Raw genomic sequence first — 24,031 nt, 5'->3', positions numbered from 1 at the left:
TCAATGGGTGACTTATTTTGAAGGCGAACCGCCGATTCCACTATTGTTGCTGACGCTAATGTTGTTAAATACACACACCTGCCTAAAAGCTAGTGAGTGAGTAACTATTTAATTTGAGAGAAAATTAAACCCGAGTGCGTTAATTTAGCTTAAAATCAAAGTCGCGAAGAAACAAAAAAGTATTCCCTCGACCGGGAATGATCATGGATGCGCCGATGATGCTGGTGTTGATGATGATGCACTCAAAACAAGTTTATTTTTATTTTTTTATCTGTGATGCGCTGCTACCAATGAATGCATGTATGAATGGACGGATTAATTCAAATGAATACTCAATTTCCCATGTTTCTTGCAATGTCGCACTCGCGTCACCAGTTGCACATGCCTACTCGTCTTTTTGTGCAAAGTCAGGTTTGTTTATGCACTGAAAAGCCAAAAGCGTAATGGCGCCGGACAGGTTGTGATGAGCTAGCGGGAATAGTAACGAATCTACCTACACCCTCGGAAAGAGTACGTGGTGAAATAAGTAAAGAAACCTAAGCTAAATTGCTCATCGCGAAAATGCAGATTACTTTGAAAACCCTCCAGCAGCAGACATTTAAAATCGACATAGACGAAGAGGAGACGGTGAGTTGAAACCACCATGCATTTGTTGAAGGGGGTGGATGGCTTCGGCTAAGTTACCGTTGGCTAACGTTAGCTAGCACACATTCTAGCTAGTTTGACATGGATAGCTAGATAACTACTGTAGGTAGCGAAGCAATTTAAACATGTTCAAGTCCCCACTCAAGTAGTGAATTAGTAATCATAACATAAAGTAGTAAGTTGCTTCATATACACTTATTGCGATTTTATGATGCAAAACAAATCTGAAACTTGAGGAAATAGTAACTAAGGTTGGCTGATTTATGCTAGTATCGTTAGCTACCTAATTAGCTCAACTTTATCAATCTCAACTAGCTAGCTCATTAGCCAACGTTGTCTAATTAAATCACTTTTTTCATGCATAGTTGTAATTTATGTTTACAATAGATATTTATTCAAAATGGCAACTTTTGGGTTTGTTATAGCTAGTTAGCTAGCAAACGTTCGCTAGCTAACTACTGTTAAGTAACATTAGCTATCTATTATAGCTAGCTAACGTTAATTTGTTAACGTTAGTCACACTTAGTTAGGCAGCTAGATAATTATGAAGCAGTTGAATAGTTTGTTAGCTATTTGGCTAATTAATGATTCAGATCATTGATCCATATAGCTAGATATCTAACGACAGCTCTAGGTTTGACAACATATATTTCTCACAATGGACTTCGATCCCTTTATACTTTGTCTACTTCTCTTTTTCTTTACAGGTAAAAACTTTAAAGGAAAGAATTGAGAATGAGAAGGGAAACGATGGTTTTCCGGTTGCAGGGCAGAAATTGATATATGCAGGTACAGTTTGTATTTTATTACACTACTCTACATTTCGTCTGGCAGTATAAGGACTTGGATAAAAAATGCATAATAAACCGTTGTGCTGTCATAATATAATTACATGTCTCTGTTGGCTTGCCATGTGGCGCACTGATAAGAGAGCTGCATAAGTATGTCAGTACACAGATGATCATCTCAATGTTTTCATGTATACTGAACAAAAATATAAACACAACGTGTAAAGTGTTAGTCCCATGTTTCATGAGCTGAAACAAAAGATCCCAGAAATGTTCCATTTGCACAAAAAGCTTATTTATCAAAAATGTTGTGAGCATTTCTACTTTGCCAAGATAATCTATCCACGAGACAGTGTAGATAAGAAGCTGGTTAAACAGCATGATCATTACACAGGTGCACCTTGTGCCGGGGACAATAAAAGGCCACTCTAAAATGTGCAGTTGTTACACAACACAATGCCACACATGTCTCAAGTTTTGAGGGAGTGTGCAATTGGCATGCTGACTGCAGGAATGTCCACCAGACCTGTTGCCAGAGATGTTAATTTATCTACCATAAGCTGCCTCCAATGTCATTTTAGAGAATTAGGCAGTACGTCAAACCAGCCTCAACTGCAGACCACGTGTAACCACAACAGCCCAGGGCCTCCACACCCAGCTTCACCTGAGACCAACCACCCAGACAGTTGATGAAACTGAGGAGGATTTATTTCTGTAATAAAACCCTTTGTGCAGGAAAAACTCATTTTGATTGGCTAGGCCTGGATCGCCAGTAGGTTAGCCTATGCGCTACATGGCCCACCCATGGCTGTGCCCCTGCCCAGTCATGTGAATTCCATAGTTTAGGGCTTAATTTATTTATTTCAATTGACTGATTTCCTTATGAACTATCTCAGTAAAATCATTGAAATTGTTGCATTTTTGATCAGTATAACTATGTTATGGGAATGCAGCGATAGTGTTCAATCCGTGTATGTGACATTTTAAAGGTGCAATATGTGACTTTTTGGGAGACTTGAACAAATTCACATGGAGATGTAAGTTATAGATCTGTCATTCTTATTGAAGTAGTCTGTGGTAGAGCTGTTCTATGTACACTATTTATATGCTTCCGCTTCCTGGTCTTAAGTTTAGTTTTTGTATTTTACTTTCGGTTTTCTACACCAGCTTCAAGTACAATATTTTTGGTTATGGAAAATATTTCACAGCGGTTTAGATGGTGTAATGATCATCTACACTATAGTTGGTTGTTTTGTAAATAAACTGAACTTAGGCGAACTATTAGAATTTTAGTAACTTGGAAATGGTGGAGTGATTTCAGCATCATTAATGTTTCTTCACCACTATGACTTAACTTATAGGTGACAGGATAGCAGGGTTCTCCCCAGGGATAGGCTTCTGTGAATTTCATTGGCATAGAATGTCAGGGTTCTTGAAGCATTGTTGGCTGATAACTGACTATCTTCATGTTTGTTTCTTGCAGGGAAAATCCTAAATGATGACACTGCTATCAAGGACTATAAGATTGATGAGAAGAACTTTGTGGTTGTCATGGTGGCAAAGGTAAGGTATTAGAGGGGTTGAGATCTGGCCTTTATTCTGTTGTGGTGGAGAATTTAAGAGTAGATGGCACAGAACTGTTTTTGCATCGTAAAACAATTTTCACACACACACACCAGACCATAACACACATACTGTGGCAACCCACTGATATTGGCAGATGGACTTAATTAACTTTCCATGTCATTGGATGTACGTGTCTGTGTGTATGATGTAGATTTCCTAGGCCTGTCACACCGGTGTTAATTTAGTCAACAAAAATTGTGACGAGTATTAATCGAACACCAATTTCTTTTCAGTGGCAATTAACGAGATTATAACTGACTAAAGAGACCCAGGAAAAAATTACTAAACAAATTAATTTTAATTTCAGTTGACTGAAACGAGACTATTATCCCTGTGACTAAAATCTCACTAAGTGGACTGAACAATAGTTTTTGGAGAGATTGAGCGCTTTTCAGTGACGAGCACAATTAATATTAGCAGCACAGATGCTCAGTTCTGTTCAGCATTGGGAAGGACACGCCACACCCGTCACACACAGCCTAGCCTACATCAGTTCTTGTCATAGATTTTCAAGCAGATTTAAGTCAAACTGTAACTCGGCCACTCAGGAACTTTTATTTTCTTCCTGGTAAGCAACTCCAGTGTAGATTTGGCCTTGTGTTTTAGGTTATTGTCCTGCTGAAAGGGGAATTCATCTCCTAGTGTTTGGTAGAAAGCAGACTGATCCAGATTTTCCTCTAGCATTTTGCCTGTCCTTAGTGCCATTAAGTTAAAAATATATATATTGAAAAACTTCCCAGTCCTTAATGATTGCAAGCATACCCATAACATGATGCAGGCACCACTGTGCTTAAAAATATGGAGTGATCCTCTGTAATATGTTGTATTGCATTTGCCCCAAACATAACTTTGTATTCACGACAAAAGGTTAATTGCCTTGCCACATTTTTTGCAGTATTACTTTAGTGCTTTGTTGCAAACAGGATGCATCATTTGAATATTTTTTATACGGTACATGCTCCCTCCTTTTCCCTCTGTCAATTAGGTTAATATTGTGGAGTAACTACAATGTTGTTTTTGCCTATCACAGCCATTAAACGCTGTTACTGTTTTAAAGTTACAGAGGGTAGTACGTACCAGTACACCACTGGGGCCAAGCTTCCTGCCATCCAGGACCTGTATACTAGGTGGTGTCAGAGGAAGGGCCAAAACATTGTCAGACTCCAGTCTTAGACTGTTCTCTCTGCTACCGCACGGCAAGCGGTACCGGAGCGCCTAGTCTAGGTCCAAAAGGCTCCATAACAGCTTCTACCCCCAAGCCATAAGATTGCTGAACAATTAATCAAATGGCCACCTGGACTATTTACATTGGCACCCCCCCTTTGTTTTTACACTGCTGTTAGTCACTATTTATTATCTATGCATAGTCACTTTACCCTACCTACATGTACAAATTACCTCGACTCACCTGTACCCCTGCACATTGACTCGCTACTGGTACCCCCTGTATATAGCCTCGTTGTTATTTTACTTTGTTACTTTTGCTGACATTCTTTTTACTTTAGTTTATTTAGTAAATATTTTCTTAACTCTATTTCTTGAACTGCATTGTTGGTTAAGGGCTTGTAAGTACGCATTTCACTGTAAGGTCTACACCTGTTGTATTTGGAGCATGTGACAAATAACATTTGATTTGAAGATGTGATTTGGCCGGGGACTTTAATGCAGGGAAACTTAAATCTGTTTTTCCTAATTTCTACTAGCATGTTAAATGTTCAATCAGAGGAGAGAAAAAAAACTTGATTCCACCTTTACTCCACAGACACGTACAAAGCTCTCCCTCGCCCTCCATTTGGCAAATCTGACCATAATTCTATCCTCCAGATTCCCACTTACAAGCAAAAAATATAGCAGGAAGCACCAGTGACTCGGTCAGTAAAGAAGTCGTCAGATGACACAGATGCTAAACTATAGGACGGTTTTGTTAGCACAGACTGGAATATGTTTCGCGACTCTTCCGATTGCATTGAGTAAACCACATCAGCCACTGGCTTCATCAATAAATGCATCGATGACATCGTCCCCACAGTGACTGTACGTACATACCCCAACCAGAAGCCTTGGATTACAGGCAACATCCGCACTGAGCAAAAGGTTAGAGCTGCCACTTTCAAGGAGCGGGACTCTAATCTGGACGCTTAAGAAATCCCACTATGCCCTCCGACAAACCATCAAACAGGCAAAGCATCAATACAGGACTAAGATTGAATTGTAATACACCGGCGCCGACGCGCGTCAGATGTGGCAGGGCTAGCAAACTATTGGACTACAAAGGGAAGCACAGCCGCAAGCTGTCCAGTGTCACGAGCATACCAGATGAGCTAAATGCTTTTTATGCTCGCTTCGAGGCAAGCAGCACTGAAGCATGCATGAGAGCATCTGCTGTTCTGGACGACTGTGATCACGCTCTCAGTAGCCAATGTGAGTATGGCCTTTAAACAGGTAAACATTCACAAGGCTGCAGGGCCAGACCGGATTACCAGGACGTGTACACCGAGCATGCGCTGACCAACTGGAAAGTGTCTTCACTGACATTTTCAACCTGCCCCTGATTGAGTCTGTAATACCAACATGTTTCAAGCAGACCACTATAGTCCAAACCTGCCAACATGCACACATTTTGCGTACCAACTGCGCTCTTCTCTGTCCATGAACGCAGGTACGAGATCCGATTTTAATAGTACGCAGAAATTTTATTTATTTTACATTTGAATAAAAAATATGTTCAGAGTAAATCTAACATCCCGATTCTCGAGCTGCAACACACCGACATGTACGGAGTTTGTGTCAACGGACATGGAGATTAATACATCATTATTGGACGTAGCTACCCCGTGTTTGCCCCTCCTGTTTGTTGTGATGCTGAGTTTGCCGACTGTCAGCTGTACGTAAACACATGGACAAATCCCTTTCGACTCCGTGCCAGCAGTTCACTCGCTAGTGAAAGAAATTAAATGCAAATACGAAAAATAACTGGTCGCATTTGTGCGAGTGTGATATATATTTAATTCTGCGTCCCATTAGTTGTATTTTCCACGTAACATTACGAGGATCACGCAACCTGATATATTGTAACTAATTATGATCCACGTCACAAAAAGCATTACAAAAGTATAATCAAAAATAAATGTAAACATCTTGGCATTAAATGGAGTCGGGAGTTTAGAAGACTGAGCAGTTAATGAATGAGTGTCCGGTATTAGCTATAGAGGCAATGCTTCTAAAAGGCCTTTGCACTAGATTTGAGGTTTTATCAATTTAGAAAATCTGTAGTTATGTATACGCTGCAAAGAAATGAAAATACTATAGGCACCTTTTACATCGGCTGAAACACCGGACTCTTCTAGCGGTCAGATTCCCTTTGCGGTAGCCTACTGAACAGCGGTCAGACTCCCTTTGCGGTAGCCTACTGAACAGCGGTCAGATTCCCTTTGCGGTAGCCTACTGAACAGCGGTCAGATTCCCTTTGCGGTAGCCTACTGAACAGCGTTCAGATTCCCTTTGCGGTAGCCTACTGAACAGCGGTCAGATTCCCTTTGCGGTAGCCTACTTAAGCTTTGTCTAGCTAGTTTGCGGTCTGCGTCAACGCGATCATTTGTTTTTATGTATTCAAAAATGATTTTGCTTTTAGTGTTCATTAGGAGCCGTGTTTTAAAAGCGATCAGACTCACAAACAGCACGAGCATGCGGGGGGAAAGAACCCCAATTCGGCACGTGCTACGCGAGCGAGTTGAATCTACAATTTGCTGCATGCATCTGGTACTCTAAAAAGTTGGACAGGGTTGGCAGGTCTGATAATCCCTGTGCCCATGAACACTAAGGTAACCTGTCTAAATGACTACCGACCCGTAGCACTCACATCTGTAGCCATGAAGTGCTTTGATACGCTGGTCATGGCTCACAACACCATTATCCCAGAAACCCTAGATCCACTCCAATTTGCATACTGCCCAAACAGATCCACAGATGACGCAATCTCTATTGCACTCCACACTGCCCTTTCCCACCTGGACAAAAGGAAGACCTATGTGAGAATGCTATTAATTGACTACAGCTCAGCATTCAACACCATAGTGCCCTCAAAGCTCATCACTAAGCTAAGGACCCTGGGAGTAAACACCTCCCTCTGCAACTGGATCCAGGACTTCCTGGCGTGCCGCCCCCAGGTGGTAAGGGTAGGTAACAACACATCCGCCACGCTGATCCTCAACACAGGGGCTCCTCAGGGGTGTGTGCTCAGTCCCCTCCTGTACTGCCTGTTCAGTCTTGACTGCATGGCCAGGCACCATCATTAAGTTTGCCGATGACACAACACTGGTAGGCCTGATCACCGACAACGATGAGAAAGCCAATAGGGAGGAAGTCCGAGACCTAGCCGCGTGGTGCCAGGACTACAACCTCTCCCTCAAAGTGATGAAGGCAAAAGAAATGATTGTGGACTGCAGGAAAAGGGGTACCGAGCATGCCTTCATTCTCATTGCCGGGGCTGTGGTGGAGCAGGTTGAGAGCCTCAAGTTCCTTGGTGTCCACATCACCAACAAACTATCATGATCCAAACACAACAAGACAGCCGTGGAGAGGGCACGACAAATCCTATTCCCTCCCAGGTGACTGAAAATATTTGGCATAGGTGCTCAGATACGCAAAGTTCTACAGCTGCACCATTGAGAGCATCCTGACTGGTTGCATCACTGCCTGGTATGGCAACTGCTCTGCCTCCGACCACAAGGCACTACAGAGGGTAGTGCGTACGGCGCAGTACATCACTGGGGCCAAGCTTCCTGCCATCCAGGACCTCTATACCAGGCGGTGTCAGAGGAAGGCCCTAAAAACTGTCAGACTCCAGCCACCCTAGTCAGACTGTTCTCTCTGCTACCGCACGGCAAGCGGTACCGGAGTACCAATATAGGTCCAAAAGGCTTCTTAACCTTTCACGAGTATCAACCCCGTATCCGGGATCACCCCCCACCCCCCCCACACTGATTAGCATCGCTAGCATAGCTTCACAAGTAAATAGTAGCATCTAAATATCATTAAATCACAAGTCCAAGACACCAGATGAAAGATACAGATCTTGTGAATAAACCCATCATTTCTGTTTTTTAAAATGTTTTACAGGGAAGACACAATATGTAAATCTATTAGCTAACCACGTTAGCAAAATACACCATCTTTCTTTGTCCACCATTTTCTCTCTCCACCACTAGCTATCACCAATTCGGCTAAACTAAGATATTGATAGCAACAAACCAAGAAAAAAACTCATCAGATGACAGTCTGATAACATATTTATGGTATAGGATAGGTGTTGTTAGAAAAAAGTGCATATTTCAGGTAGAAATCACAGTTTACAATTGCACCGACCATCACAAATCGACTAGAATTACTAGATAGAGCAACGTGTATGACCAATTTACTCATCATAAAACATTTCATAAAAATAGACAAAGCATAGCAATGGAAAGACACAGTTCTTGTGATTTCAGACCATATTTCAGATTTTCTAAGCGTTTTTCAGCGAAAACACAATAAATCGATAAGTTAGCATACCACATGTACAAACGTTAGTAGAGCATGAATTCAAGGCAAAGGGAGCTATAACGTTATCATCGCCAAAATATATTAATTTTTTCACTAACCTTCTCAGAATTCTTCCGATGACACTCCTGTAACATCATTTTACAACATACATATACAGTTTGTTCGAAAAGGTGCATATTTAGCCATACAAAACCGTGGTTACACAATAAAAATACTAGGAAATCAAGCCTCAATATGTCTGACGTCATCTATCAGAGTGATCTAGTTTAATTGAAAGCTAATCATATACTTGACTAAAAAATACAGGGTTGACAGGAATCGAAAGACAAATTAGTTCTTAATGCAACCGCTGACTTACATTTTTAAAATTATCCTTACTTTTCAATACAGGGTTCGCCAAGTGACGCGATACCAAACAAAATGGCGAAATATGCGTTTAAAATATTTCGACAGAACAACGATTTATCATATTAAATATTGCTTACTTTGAGCTGTTCTTCCATCAGATTCTTGGGCAATGTATTCTTTCTTGGGTTTAATCTTCTTTTGGTCGAAAGATGTCCTTTGTCCGTCTAAATGCCCGCTAACGTTCGACCGGGACCCCGAAATGTGCCCGGTGCTTCACATAGAAATGCATCAAAATCGCACTAAACGGATATAAATTGCTATAAAACGGTTTAAATTAACTACCTTATGATGTTTCTAAGTCCTATATCGAATTAAATTACAGACGGATACATTTTACGTTGATAACCGAGCCTTTGAAAATGGCATCCGGAGGTGTCTTCCTGCGTAAAGGCGAGCGTCGAAAGGGGGGCTACCCTCACTCCTTGGTCCTTTATAACCTCTGAGAGCTACGCAGAAGGCCCATTCCACTTCTCATTGGTTACTGACATCCAGGGGAAGGCGGGTGCAGTTCGTGTCGTTCCATAGGATAGACACAGACTTTTAAAACTGATCTGAAATCAGAGCTTCGCTCTCAGACCTTTCACTGTCTGTCATGGATTTCGCTGTAGAAAGAGTTCTGGGTCACCCACAGACATCATTCCAACTTTGTATGAAACTAGAAAGTGTTTTCTATCCAATAGAATTAATAATATGCATATTGTACGAGCAAGAATTGAGTACTAGGCAGTTTAATTTGGAGACGACAAAATGCTAATTCGGAACAGCACCCCCTGTAGTCGCAAGAAGTTAACAGCTTCTACCCTCAAGCCATAAGACTCCTGAACAGCTAATCAAATGGCTACCCAGACTATTTGCGTTGTCCCCCCCACCCCCTCTTTTACTCTGCTGCTACTCTGTTTGTTCATCGACGCATAGTCACTTTAATAACTCTGCCTACATATACATATTTCCTCGACTAACCGGTGCCCCCACACATTGACTCTGTACCGGTACCCCCTGTATATAGCCTCGCTACTGTTATTTTACTGCTGCTCTTCAATTATTTAATTTTTTACTTATCTATTTTTACTTCACACATATTTTTCTTAACTGCATTGTTGGTTAAGGGCTGTAAGTAAGTATTCCATTACGGTCTACACCTGTCGTATTCAGCGCATGTGACAAATGCATTTCGATTTGAAGTCAAATTGGCCTCATGTTGAAATCCCGGAGTGGTTTCCTTCCTCTCCGGCAACATAGTTAGGAAGGACACCTGTCTCTCTTTGTAGTGACTGGGTGTATAGATACACCATCCAAAGTGTAGTATCTTCCCCATGCTCAAACGGATATTTGATGTCTGCTTTAAAAAATTATAATAATAATCTTGCCCCATCTACCAATAAGTGCCCTTTGCGAGGCATTGGAAAACCTCCTTGGTCTTTGTTTGTAATTCACTGCTCGGCTGAGGGACCTTACAATTATCTGTATGTGTGGGCTGCAGAGATGAGGTCGACACTTATTGCACACAGTGAGCCCATGCAACTTATTAGGTGACTTGTTAAACACATTTTTACTCCTGAACTGTAGGGTTGCCATAACAAAGGGGTTGAATACTTATTGACTCAACATTTCAGCGTTTCATTTTTAATTCATTTCTAAACATAATTCCACTTTGACATTATGGGGTATTGTGTGTAGGCCAGTGGGAGGGGGGGAGGGGTCCATGTTGAACTCATTTTAAATTGTCTTTAACACAACAAAATGTGGAGAAAGTCGAGGGGTGTGAATTAATTCTGAAGGTACTATCTGTTTTTCCCTCCCTTGAGTGTAGAAAAGTATTTACATTTTTAGTCTCGCGCAACCCTCACACTTTCCTCACTGCACCTCACACTTTCCTCACTTCATCCCTCACACTTCCCTCACTGCATCCCTCACACTTCCCTCACTGCATCCCTCACACTTCCCTCACTGCATCCCTCACACTTTCCTCACTGCATCCCTCACACTTTCCTCACTGCATCCCTCACACTTTCCTCACTTCATCCCTAACTACTTTCCTCACTTCATCCCTCACTGCATCCCTCACACTTTCCTCACTGCATCCCTCACACTTTCCTCACTGCATCCCTCACACTTTCCTCACTGCATCCCTCACACTTTCCTCACTGCATCCCTCACACTTTCCTCACTTCGTTTCTTAGCCAGGTTCTGTAGCCAATGTACTAGCTAAGTCTACCTCTTTTCTGAAGAGAAAGCGGCTTGATTCTAGCCATTACTGTTCAAAACGTATGACCCATAATACCTCCGCTACATTGGCAGGCCGCATTTTCCATTCATAAAGCATATTGCGGGCCGTTCTAAAACCAGGTTATTTGCGGCCCGGATTGTTAGCCATTTGTTTTAGGCTACGCCTTGTTCAGTCATGTTATCTCATTAGCTAGCTATTGCTAACAACCTGGGGTGCGTTCAGCAGGGTGGAACTTTTGGTAACTTTCAGCTATGTAGAACAAACTTGGCTGTCTGACATGTTGAATAAGGAATAACGTCAGCTCTGTTTTTGCAACTGAACGTGGCCCTGTAGCCTGCATGCAAACATTTGTGGCACAGAAACGAATGCATAGCAAACAATTTATTGAGTAAATGACTTTGGACCGTTGATAACGATGACAATGTGACTGAGGTGCAACCCATACTACTTTGCAAATACTTTGAAGACGTGTCGAGAGAGAGACTCTTGTCAGTGAAATGCCTTTCTTGCCACCTCTAAACCCAACAATGCAGTTAAGAATGTAATACTAAAAATAGCAAGGTGGAACTAAAACTCATGATAAATAGAAGAGCACAAGAAAGACTGTGTGTGGAGTCAGTATAATATTAAATACAATGGTCAACTCAGTCCCTGTAGCCATTTTGTTGGCTATTTATTCATTTCCTGCAATCCTACACAGTTTGGCATGGTGCGGAGACAATTTTAGATTTAAAGCACATTTCCTGCAATTCTACACTTTGCCATGGTTTGTCGGGTTCTTATGCAGAGTGACTCAAACATAACAAAATCAATGGGGATGCCATGACATTTGACATTCTCCCGACTGTCATATTATTAGTTTAAATTTACACTTAAAGTATTTTAAATGTATTTTTTTGGAGTGGTAGCCATGATTTAGCAACGGTGGCCCAACGCTACTAGATTAATATAGGGGAAACACTGATTTGTTTACGATAGGTTAATGATAGGTCATTTAGTTGATTAAAATGGCCCAGTGTTTTTGTAATTTTGACAACTACAGTGACAAGAAAAAGTATGTGAACCCTTTGGAATTACCTGGATTTCTGCATAAATTGGTCATAAAATTTGATCTGAACTTCATCTAAGTCACAACAATAGACAAACATGGTGTGCTTAAACGAACGCACAAATTATTGTATTCAATATAGACAAAAAAAATACAATTTAAACATTCACAGTGTAGGTTGGAAAAAGTATGTGAACCCCTAGGCTAATGACTTATCCAAAAGCTAATTGGAGTCAGCTAACCTGGAGAACAATCATTGAGATGAGATTGGAGATGTTGGTTAGAGCTGCCTTGCCCTATAAAAAACACAAGAAGCATTGCCTGATGTGAGCCATGCCTCGAACAAAAGATCTCAGAAGACCTAAGATTAAGAATTGTTGACTTGCATAAATCTGGAAAGGGTTACAAAAGTATCTCTAAAAGCCTTGATGTTCATCAGTCCACAGTAAGACAAATTGTTTATAATTGTAGAAAGTTCAGCGCTGTTGCTACTCTCCCTAGGAGTGGCCGTCCTGCAAAGATGACTGCAAGAGCAGTCCTAGAATCCTGATTTCTGTAAGCTAAAGACTTACAGAAATCTCTGGAACACGCTAACATCTCTGTTGACGAGTCTACGATACGTAAAACACTAAACAAGAATGGTGTTCATGGGAGGACACCACGGAAGAAGCCACTACTGTCCGGAAAAAAACATTCCTGCGCATCTAAAGTTTGTAAAAATGCACCTGGATGTTCCAAAATATTCTGTGGACAGATGAAACTACAGTTGAGTTGTTTGGAAGGAACACAACACTGTGTGGAGAGAAAAAAGGCACAGCACAACAACATCCAAACCTCATCCAACTGTAAAGTATGGTGAAGGGAGCGTCGTGGTTGGGGGTTGCCACAGGGCCTGGACAGCTTGCTATCATAAACTTAAAAATGTATTTTTCTGTCGATCAAGGCATTTTGCAGGAGAATGTAAGACTCTGTCCACCAATTGAAGCTGAACAGAAGTTGAGTGATGCAACAGGACAACGACCCAAAACGCAGAAGTAAATCAACAGAAGAAAATCCACCTGGAGTGGCCCAGTCAGAGTCCTGAACTCAACCTGATTTGAGATGCTGTGGCATGATCTCGAGAGCAGTTCACAACAGACATCCCAAGAATATTGCTGAACTGAAACAGTTTTGTAAAGAGGAATGGTCCAAAATTCCTCCTGACCGTTGTGCAGGTCTGATCCGCAACTACAGAAAACGTTTGGTTGAGGTTATTGCTGCCAAATGAGGGTCAACCAGTTATTAAATCCAAGGGTTCACATACTTTTCCCACCCTGCACTGTGAATGTTTACACGGTGTGTTCAGTAAAGACATGGAAACGTATAATTGTTTATTAGTTTAAGCAGACTGTGTCTGTTCTTGTGACCTAGATGAAGATCAGATGAAATCTTATGACCAATTTATGCAAAAATCCAGGCATTTCCAAAGGGTTCGCATATTTTTTTTCTCGCCACTAGACTAAATTATTTTTGTCATTTTGAATAAGACTTAATGATATTTTAGTCAATGACTAAATCAAAAAAAATAAGTGCCAAAATTATCTGACACACACACACCTCAATATCACACTGCAATATGCAAGGCAGAGTGCATCCCACTGTGCAGTCGATTGGAGTCAGTTGTTACAGCCCCCCTTCCCATGCATACAGGTGCAGCAACAGTTCATGCAATGATTGAATATTCTACCACACTGAGCTACAATATGTCACTTCTGCACAGTTTGAGTGTCTGATAATTGGCAGCAGGTACTGTCCTTGAGAGATTGAATGGTAAAGATTGCTGTTTATTTGCTTTACTTTGAGTCTTGGAACTGATTCTATATTGATGGAAAAATCTAACTTCGCAAGATGAGTAGCCTACGAGGCTAGCAAGCCTGTTTTCTTGCTGTGTTTTTGCTTAGTATAAAAATAACTATTGCTACCTCACAAAGTGAAAGTGACCTAAAATGAATACCGCTTCACAGTAATTCCCAATGTGTCCATGTATGTAGCCTAAAGCAGATCACAGGCTTCTTACACGACACAATCCATATTGGTTAAATCATTGTTACTGTATCACTTATAGGCATAAGTGTTCTTTAAAAAATGCCTTGGAAAGCAACAAAAACCGAGCGCTGTGGGCGTCCCCTTTCTCTCTGTAGCCTAAAACAGCCCCGGCAGCTGCCCAGCCTTCCGGTTCTGCCGCCACCACCTCCTCCAGCACTACAGCCCCCACAGTACCCACTGCTGCCTCGCCAGGCTCAGATAACCCACCAGAGGCGTCCAAACCAGCCGAGGAGAGGCCCTGCAGCACTTCAGCCCCAGCATCAACCCCCACCAGGTAGATATGGTTTGGCAGTCACTGCTGTGTCACAAATGACATCTTATTCTCTATATTGTTCACTACCTTTGACCAGAGCCCTGTTGCCTATATAGTGCACTACTCTTTCTTTTATTTAGTGCACTACATAGGGAGTAAGGTGCCATTTGGGATGCTGTCAATGTTACCTCGGCCTGAAGACCACAGCCCAGCTGGCAGCCATTAATAGGAAGCTGTTTTTACCGGCCCATTTCAACGGTAGCCTCATGCAAAGGCACATACACACCGGTAGCGTTTGCCAGCTGAGACTACTTAGCACCTCTGAACAGAGTGCCAGCCGTCATCTGCAAACCGATTCTACGTGTAGAATCATGTGAAAAAATGTTGGCAGTCGCCCACCGGTGGGTGGTCCCTAAAACACACTGAACGAACGGCAGATGGACGTGCGGTGTGTTCTCTCCTAAGACGAGGCCAGTAGACTAGTTGACATGATGCTAGTGTCTGAGCTTATAGAAGGATGAATGCATCTCTTTGTGGTTGTATTTTAGTACAGGGCAGACCATGTGATATACTACAGAACAGTACTCATCAGTGTCACGCTCCTTCTCTTTCAGTTCCTCTGGTCTATTGACAAATGTGAACATGTTCGAGGAGGCAACTTCTGCTCTGGGTAAATGGTCTTCCTTATATAAGTTAACATAATTGAGTGTATATATGATTGATTATCCTTTACCTCGTCCTGTAATAGATGGGTATATTCTCATGTGTCTTGGTAGTCTTCCCTGTATAAATATAGATAAAGAAGTGAAAGGCATAGCTCTGCCTCGCAATCTGTTTTTATGTTCATATGTTATAGGCTATGTTCATCCTAGTGAATCATGTCATCTGAAGCTTTCAGAATCTCTCCGATCTAAATGCTGTCTGGTTGGTTGGTTGTTCTTCCTGCTCCTCAGTGACAGGCCAATCGTATGAGAACATGGTGACAGAGATGATGCTGATGGGCTACGAGAGGGAGCAGGTAGTGGCAGCGCTCAGAGCCAGCTTCAACAACCCAGACAGAGCTGTGGAGTACCTGCTTACAGTAAGCGCACACACGCGCACACACACACACACACACACACACAGCTTCAACAACCCAGACAGTGCTTCAACAACCCAGACAGCTGTGGAGTACCTGCTTACAGTAAGCACACACACAGCTTTAACAACCCAAACAGCTGTGGAGTACCTGCTTACAGTAAGCACACACAGCTTTAACAACCCAGACAGCTGTGGAGTACCTGCTTACAGTAAGCACACACACAGCTTTAACAACCCAAACAGCTGTGGAGTACCTGCTTACAGTAAGCACACACACAGCTTTAACAACCCAGACAGCTGTGGAGTACCTGCTTACAGTAAGCACACACACAGCTTTAACAACCCAAACAGCTGTGGAGTACCTGCTTACAGTAAGCACACACAGCTTTAACAACCCAGACAGCTGTGGAGTACCTGCTTACAGTAAGCGCACACACAGCTTTAACAACCCAGACAGCTGTGGAGTACCTGCTTACAGTAAGCACACACAGCTTTAACAACCCAGACAGCTGTGGAGTACCTGCTTACAGTAAGCACACACACAGCTTTAACAACCCAGACAGCTGTGGAGTACCTGCTTACAGTAAGCACACACACAGCTTTAACAACCCAAACAGCTGTGGAGTACCTGCTTACAGTAAGCACACACACATCTTTAACAACCCAGACAGCTGTGGAGTACCTGCTTACAGTAAGCACACACACAGCTTTAACAACCCAAACAGCTGTGGAGTACCTGCTTACAGTAAGCACACACAGCTTTAACAACCCAGACAGCTGTGGAGTACCTGCTAACAGTAAGTATCTCCCCATCACACCATACACTTCTCTAGTCTGACATGTCTTTTTATTCAGTGTGAATGATCATGGGTCATGTGAAAGAAATGATATAATCAACCCCCATCCACATCTAGCTTAGTGGATGGGTAACTATTGTCTAGACATATACACATCTTCATTAAATAGAATAGATGGCTGTAATAACCCCCAGACACACCTGGCTAACCGGATGGGTCATGTAATCATCTACAGAATTGGGAGTCTTTTGTTTAGACAAGTAGCTAGCTAGCTAAACAATGAACCCAATGGTGCTTTCAAGACCACTGGGAACTTGGAAAATTACAAGGTCAAAACATGACTGCAGTGATCTTCAGGTCGGAAAGTCGGGGCTCTAGGATGACCGTTTAAAATAATTTTTCCCATTCGCCTCTTTCTCCCCCCCCCCCCCAAGAGTTCCCAGTTGTCTTGAACGCACCGAAGTCAGAGATTTCCGACTTGCCAGTTTTGAATGGGGCAATAATTCCAACCCATACTACTAGCAATAAAAACTGATAGTCATAGCTAGCCACCAAGCTTGAATCTGCAGGTAGCTAAAGCTAACTAACTAGATTCAATGTTAAATAATATTATTGCACAGATCATACACGTAACGCGAGCCAGCCAACGCAAGCTAGCTAACTGTATGCTTTAACGTGCAATGAAAATGAATTTCTGACAAAATTCGAAATATATAATATCTGAAAATGTAGCTATCTAGACTCTAACCCGTATGAATGAACGATTCTTCCTCTGTCACGGATGCCATGGTTGCCCTTAGTTTAAAGATGTAATCCGGAGACAGGTGTTTTATACAACAGCTTTCTGTGTGTTCTCTTTTCAACTCCCTCCGTATATTTTCAATCAAAATGCCAGAATTATCTCCATCTCCTTAGCTATCATACTCATCTTCCACCGGGGATTTTACTGATTTCAAAACTCTCAGCTTCTGTGATTGCCATTTCTTCCCCATCACTGTCATCAGAAACAACACTTGTGGTTATTCATGATATCTTTCAAAAAAGCTGCAGTGGAAAGGATTATCTACACATACTGAGCAGCTCATGTTATTGACAGAAACATGGCAGACCAATCTGAACTCATCTCTCGGCATGTCCAGCCCATCCATTATCTTATCCATTATCCCATCCAATCATGGCTAGCGGGAAGGTTCTTGGCTTTTTTCCGTGGCTAATTCAACTAGGCTCGTAATTTTAACAATTTTATTAGTATTTACAGATGGCATACAAGTTTATGGCACATGAAAGTTCACATGTTCCAGTAGGCATTTCCGGGGAGGGAAAAAATGCATTTTGATTAAAAAATATATATATTTATATGTATGTTATGTTCAAATACCTCTCCTGTGAAGTCGTGCGCCATACGCCGAGTTTCCTGAAATGAGTCACACATGATATTGACTGGTTATTCCATAGTAACACAAACAAAATACCCCTTGTTTTTCAAGTACTTCAGGTTTTCTATTTTATGATGGTTTTCATCCACATGTTACTTAGAGCTGGAATGAAGCAAGCTAGATTCCTCCACAGTCTGACAGTTCTCACCTTGGGTCGCTAATGCCATAGCGAACGTTGTCCTGTGTGTGTTCTTCAGGGGATCCCAGCTGGGGAGGAGAGCCATGCGGCTGCTGACCCAGTGGTGCCCTCTGTGGGTGGAGGAACTCCAGCTCTCAACACAGGCAGTATGACGACCCCCGCCAGCGTTGCAACAGGAGGTGAGTGTGGGTGTGCGCGCCTGCCTCTACACTGGGTAACAACACTTATGTATGCTGTGGACACTGAGAAAACATTTGATGCATTTTATTCTCCTTTCTCTGAAATAATAAGAAACTGGTAACATATTGACTGACCATTCTCAGCATCAGCTAGATTCTGAGATGACCTCCATGTTGCACTGGATCGATTGTTCCATGCCGAAAGCGGTTTGTCATACTGGAGGTTAAACCCAACAGGTGTTGGTTTAATAAGCTGAAATAAAAGATCCCATAAATATTCTATGCACACAGTTTGTTTCTCTCTAATGTTGTGTACAAATTTGTTTACATCCCTGTTAACCTGTTTGGGCTGCAGGGGGCGTGTTGAGTAGCCAGATAAAATGTGCCCATTTCAAACGGCCTCGTACTCAATTCTTGCTCGTACAATATGCATATTATTATTACTATTGGATAGAAAACACTCTAGTTTCTAAAACCGTTTGAATTATTTCTCTGAGTGAAACAGAACTCATTCTGCAGCACTTTTCCTGACCAGGAAGTGGAACGTCTGAAATCGATGCTCTGTTCTTCTTCATGCCTATAAATGGGCACGACCTATTAGTATACATACACGTCATACACCTTCCTCTGGTTGTCAAGAGGCTGTGAGAGAAGAAATTAGGTGATTATCTCGATCTGAGTTGGAACACATCATCTTGGAATCTCGTGTCCACCATTTTCGGTACTCTGAATAGCGCGAGCTGGACAGTGTGATTGCCTTTTGTTTAGCTTCCGTTATAGGCGACTACAATCTCCGGCTTTGATTTTATTTGATACATGTCACCATATCATCGTAAAGTATGTTTTTTCAATATGGTTTCATCAGATTATTGAAATTTTTTCGGGAGTTTTGCTGTGTTCCGTTCTCTTCCGTTTGTTGACATGGAGAGTGTCGTGGCACCCGGCTAGCGCGCTTGCTAAATGAAGAGGGAAAGTGTCCGTTCTGAATCCAAACAACAACTGTTCTGGACAAAGGACACCTTGTCCAACATTCTGATGAAAGATCAGCAAAAGTAAGACCCATTTTATGATGTTATTTCATATATCTGCCGTAGTCGCCGGCGCCCAAGTGTTTCTGGCTATTGTGCTAAGCTAATATAACGCTACATTTTGTTTTCGCTGTAAAACACTTGATAAATCGGAAATATTGTCTGGAATCACAAGATGCCTGTCTTTCAATTGCTGTACACTATGTATTTTTCAGAAATGTTTTATGATGAGTATTTAGTTATTTGGCGTTGGTGTCTAATTTTTCTGTCTGCTTTCGGTGCAATTTCTGACTGTAGCTGCAATGTAAACTATGCTTTATACCTGAAATATGCACATTTTTCTAACAAAACATATGCTATACAATAAATATGTTATCAGACTGTCATCTGATGAATTTGTTTCTTGGTTAGTGGCTATTTATATCTTTATTTGGTCGAATTTGTGATAGCTACTGATGGAGTAAATAACTGGTGGAGTAATGAAAAATGGTGTCTTTTGCTAACGTGGTTAGCTAATAGATTTACATATTGTGTCTTCCCTGTAAAACATTTTAAAAATCGGACATGTTGGCTTGATTCACAAGATGTGTACCTTTCATCTGGTGTCTTGGACTTGTTAATGTGTGAAAGTTAAATATTTAAAAAAATATATCTTTTGAATTTCGCGCCCTGCACTTTGAGCTGGCTGTTGTCATAAGTGTACCGACGTCGGGCTGCAGCCATAAGAAGTTAATGAACATTTCTCTTTTGCCAAGATAATCCATCCACCTGACAGGTGTGGCTTATTGAGAAGCTGATTAAACAGCATGATCGTTACACAGGTGCACCTTGTACTGGGGACAATAAGGCTGCTCTAAAATGTCATGTTTTGTCATACAGCACAATTGCAACAGATGTCTCAAGTTTATGCAGCATGCAATTGTCATGCTGACTGTAGGTATGTCCACCACAGCTATTGCCAGAGAATTGAATGTTAATTTCTCTACCATAAGCCACCTCCAATGTTAGAATGTGGCAGTACGTCCAACCAGCCTCACAACCACAGACCACGTGTAACCACGCCAACCCAGGACCTCCACATCTGGCTTCTTCACCTGTGGAATTGTCTGAGACCAGACACCCAGACAGCTGATGAAACTGGGTTTTCAAAAGCAAAGAATTTCTGCACAAACTGTCAAAAACCGTATCAGGGAAGCTCATCTGCGTGCTAGTCGTCCACACCAGGGTCTTGAGCTGACTGCAGTTTGGCGTCGTAAGGCGACTTCAATGGGCAAACACTCAACTTTGATCGCCACTGGCATGCTGGAGAAGTGTGCTCTTCACGAATTAATCTCGGCTTCAACTGTACATGTCAGACAGCGTCGTGTGGGTGAGTGGTTTGCTGATGTCAACGTTGCAAACAGTGCCCCTTGGTGGCGGTCGGGTTATGATATGCACGGCCCCATGTCACAAGGATCTGATCTGTACACAATTCCTGGAAGCTGAAAATGTCCCAGTTCCCCATGGTGTACATTCTCGCCAGACGACATGTTTGTGATGCTCTGGATTGACGTGTTCGACAGCGATGTTCAACAACTTCACACAGCCATTGAAGAGGAGTGGGACAACATTCCACAGCCTGATCAACTCTAAAGGAGATGTGTTGCGCTGCATGAGGCAAATGATGGTTTTCTGATCCAGCCATGTGAAATCCATAGATTAGGACCTAATGAATTTATTTAAATTGACTGATTTCCTTGTGAACTGTAACTCAGTAAAATATTTGAAGTTGTTGCATTTTACATTTTTCAGTATAGTACAAGGACCTGTGGGGACATGGAATGTTGAACTGTGGAAAAGGAATGTAGAACTGTGGAAACAGAACACCTCTTCTCCCCTCTCTGTGTATCCAGCCAATCCTCTGGGGTTCCTGGTTAACCAGCCTCAGTTTCTCCAGATGAGACGGATCATCCAGCAGAACCCCTCTCTGCTCCCTGCCTTACTACAGCAGATAGGGAGGGAGAACCCCCAGCTTCTGCAAGTATGGATGACTCGCACACTACTCTTTTTATTTTATTTTTGTGTTTATTTAACCTTTAACTAGGCAAGTCGGTTAAGAAAAAATTCTTATTTACAATGATGGCCTACCCCCCCGGCCAAACCCTCCCCTAAGCCGGACGACGCTGGGCCAATTGTGCGCCGCCCTATGGGACTCCCAATCACGGCTGGTTGTGATACAGCCTGGGATCGAACCAGGGTCTGTAGTGACGTCTCTAGCACTGAGATATTGTGCCTTAGACCGCTGCGCCACTCGGGAGCCTGCTGCGCCACTCTTACCGCCACCAAAGACACAACACACACACTGCTATTTACAAGCACTGCTATTTACGACATACTCCTGAATTGATGATCCAGACTATTATTCCACAATCTTGTAGTTGAACTGGTTGAAATGAGCAGTAGATTAGACTAGTTGAAGGCTGAATTCCAGATAGTTTTGTCTGCCAAATCAATTCCCCTCTGTATCCTTCATCTCTTCAGGCCTGCATAGTGAAGAGATGAGATCAGAGCCTCAAGGCATCGCAGCAGACCCCCTCTGGGAGACTGTCTGAAACACAATGTGTCCCAAATTGCACCCTAGTCCCTTTTACAGTGCACTACTTTTGACCAGGGTCTATGGGTATCTACTAGCATGCTAGATACCCATAGACTTCCAGTCATTGCACTAGCGCTAGTTAGCATTACCTTGCGAAACTAACTTCCTTCAATCTGGACACAGATGCATAAAAATGATATCCACAAGTTCATCTGACTCTAGGCCGGTCATTGTAAATAAGAATTTGTTCTTAACTGACTTGTGTAGTTAAATAAAGGTTACATTTAAAAAAATTAAAATAAAAAGTACATAAGGGCCTCATTGTAAAAATCCCGAAGTATCCCTGTAAGAAATGGCTGTTCTTTTCCGTTGGAAATGTTTTGCTACAGTGTGCCCTAATGAACACGACCATGTCTTGTTTGTTTCCCTCCCAGCAAATCAGCAGCCACCAAGAGCAGTTTATTCAGATGCTGAATGAGCCAGCCCAGGAGGGGGGACAGGGTGGTGGCGGGGGTGGTGGTGGAGTGGGGGTTGGTGGGGAGGCTGGAAGTGGCATGAACTACATCCAGGTCACACCTCAAGAGAAGGAGGCCATTGAGCGGGTAAGGAAGGAATCTCACAGGTCATGATGGCTGTTAATAAGTGGCTACAGTTGAAAATGAGCTAGTTAGCTAAATCTGGAACATTTACAGAAATGTCAGTTAATCTGCATTGTCCATGTCAAATAAACCTAATAACAAAAAGCCAAGTGTTGATTTCAGACTGCGTTGTTTTCAACTGAATATGAATGACTCTATTACATAGATATCTATCTGAACATGTCATGCAAATCCTGTCATTTCTGTATTCAAGATCTTTGTTAATTTAATTTCCATGTTGACTTTGTCTGTTTCCTCTTCAGCTAAAAGCCCTAGGATTCCCAGAAGGACTTGTTATACAGGCCTACTTTGCCTGTGAGAAGAACGAGAACTTGGCCGCTAACTTCCTTTTACAACAGAACTTTGACGACGACTAAAAAGGGAGCCATGATAGTAATTTTGATCCTTCCCCTCCCCCCCCTTCTACTTTTGTGATTGATCAATATCTGATAAAAGCATAAAAACATGGGTCTTCACGGTTTCCTGAATTTTCCTACAAATACATGATACATCTTCTTGGTAACAGTGGATCATAGTTTTTGTGAGAAATAAAAGCTTTTTCTAATCACCTTAATGGTTGAATTGAGTAACAGCTAGTTGGTTCATCAGATCACCGGTGTACTACCGTTATTTTATTCAGCCAAAGACCAACATGATAGATTCTCATACTGGTTTAAAGGGTTGATCGCAGAATGTGTTTCCCAATGTTGTTATAAAAGAGGAGATTGTATGTGATTGGGAAGTTTATGGTATATTCATTCCTATACATAATTGTTCTTGCTTTTTCTGTGTCTCAATTTACCAGTATAGGGCTCCTAGTACATAATCCAAAATTGCAGTTTGAAATGACAGTGAAGGATTTTAAACGAGCAACATTGTTTACTTTTTTATTTTTTATTAAACTTCCGACATGAACTTCTAGAGAAGTGTAATACAGCGTCTAAAGTGAGTTGCCACGGCAACTGTACAAATATGGGAAGTACTGATGTATTTTCATGCAACTTGAAAATAGAAATTGAACCTAGTTCTTTGTCATCTGAGGCATGTATATGGTTTCCCTTGCTTATAGTAGCCTAGTATTTACAGTTACTATCAACTTGATTTACTGTAATTTTTACATAAAAATAAAACTTTTCAACATGAATAATGCGCAATTTGTGTTGGTGGGGGTAAAAGGCTCTTATTGACTTAACTGTTAACTCCATGAATAATACTCAAGACTAGGAATAGGTTATTGTTCTTATTTTAAAAATGCATTTTGGTCGTGGTCTGTACCACCATAGTCTTCTACACGACAGTCTTTCGGAAAAGTATGATTTTTTAAAATGTATTATTCCTTCTCTAATTGGTATGCTGTCATCTGAAAACCCATGATAATCGGTAAAGTGGCAAATGCCTACATGAGAGGAAGCCACATTAGAGTATTGAGACGCGACCATACTCGATCACATGTAAACAAACCTCCCCGAGCAGACTGTTCTACATAGACCAGAAGGGGGCGGTATTGACCAACATACATTGAAATGCTCGATCCAGAC

At 41.9% G+C, this 24,031-nt stretch overlaps 1 protein-coding gene across 1 annotated transcript; it reads left to right on the top strand.

Annotated features, from left to right (window-relative positions):
- The first annotated feature begins 410 nt into the window (after positions 1–410).
- Positions 411–23,640, top strand: LOC120044884 (UV excision repair protein RAD23 homolog B-like). Its single transcript, XM_038989604.1, has 10 exons — positions 411–627; positions 1,353–1,434; positions 2,917–2,996; positions 14,464–14,642; positions 15,236–15,291; positions 15,575–15,702; positions 18,132–18,252; positions 21,173–21,300; positions 22,290–22,457; positions 22,757–23,640. Exons 1-10 carry the CDS (start codon positions 562–564, stop codon positions 22,868–22,870), a joined length of 1,122 nt encoding a protein of 373 aa, XP_038845532.1. The 5' UTR covers positions 411–561; the 3' UTR covers positions 22,871–23,640.
- The last annotated feature ends 391 nt before the right edge of the window (positions 23,641–24,031 follow it).

Source organism: Salvelinus namaycush, chromosome 3, assembly GCF_016432855.1.
Source record: "Salvelinus namaycush isolate Seneca chromosome 3, SaNama_1.0, whole genome shotgun sequence".
NCBI lineage: Eukaryota > Metazoa > Chordata > Actinopteri > Salmoniformes > Salmonidae > Salvelinus > Salvelinus namaycush.
The sequence above is the reverse complement of the archived record's forward strand: the minus strand, read 5'-3'. Positions and strand labels throughout refer to the sequence as shown.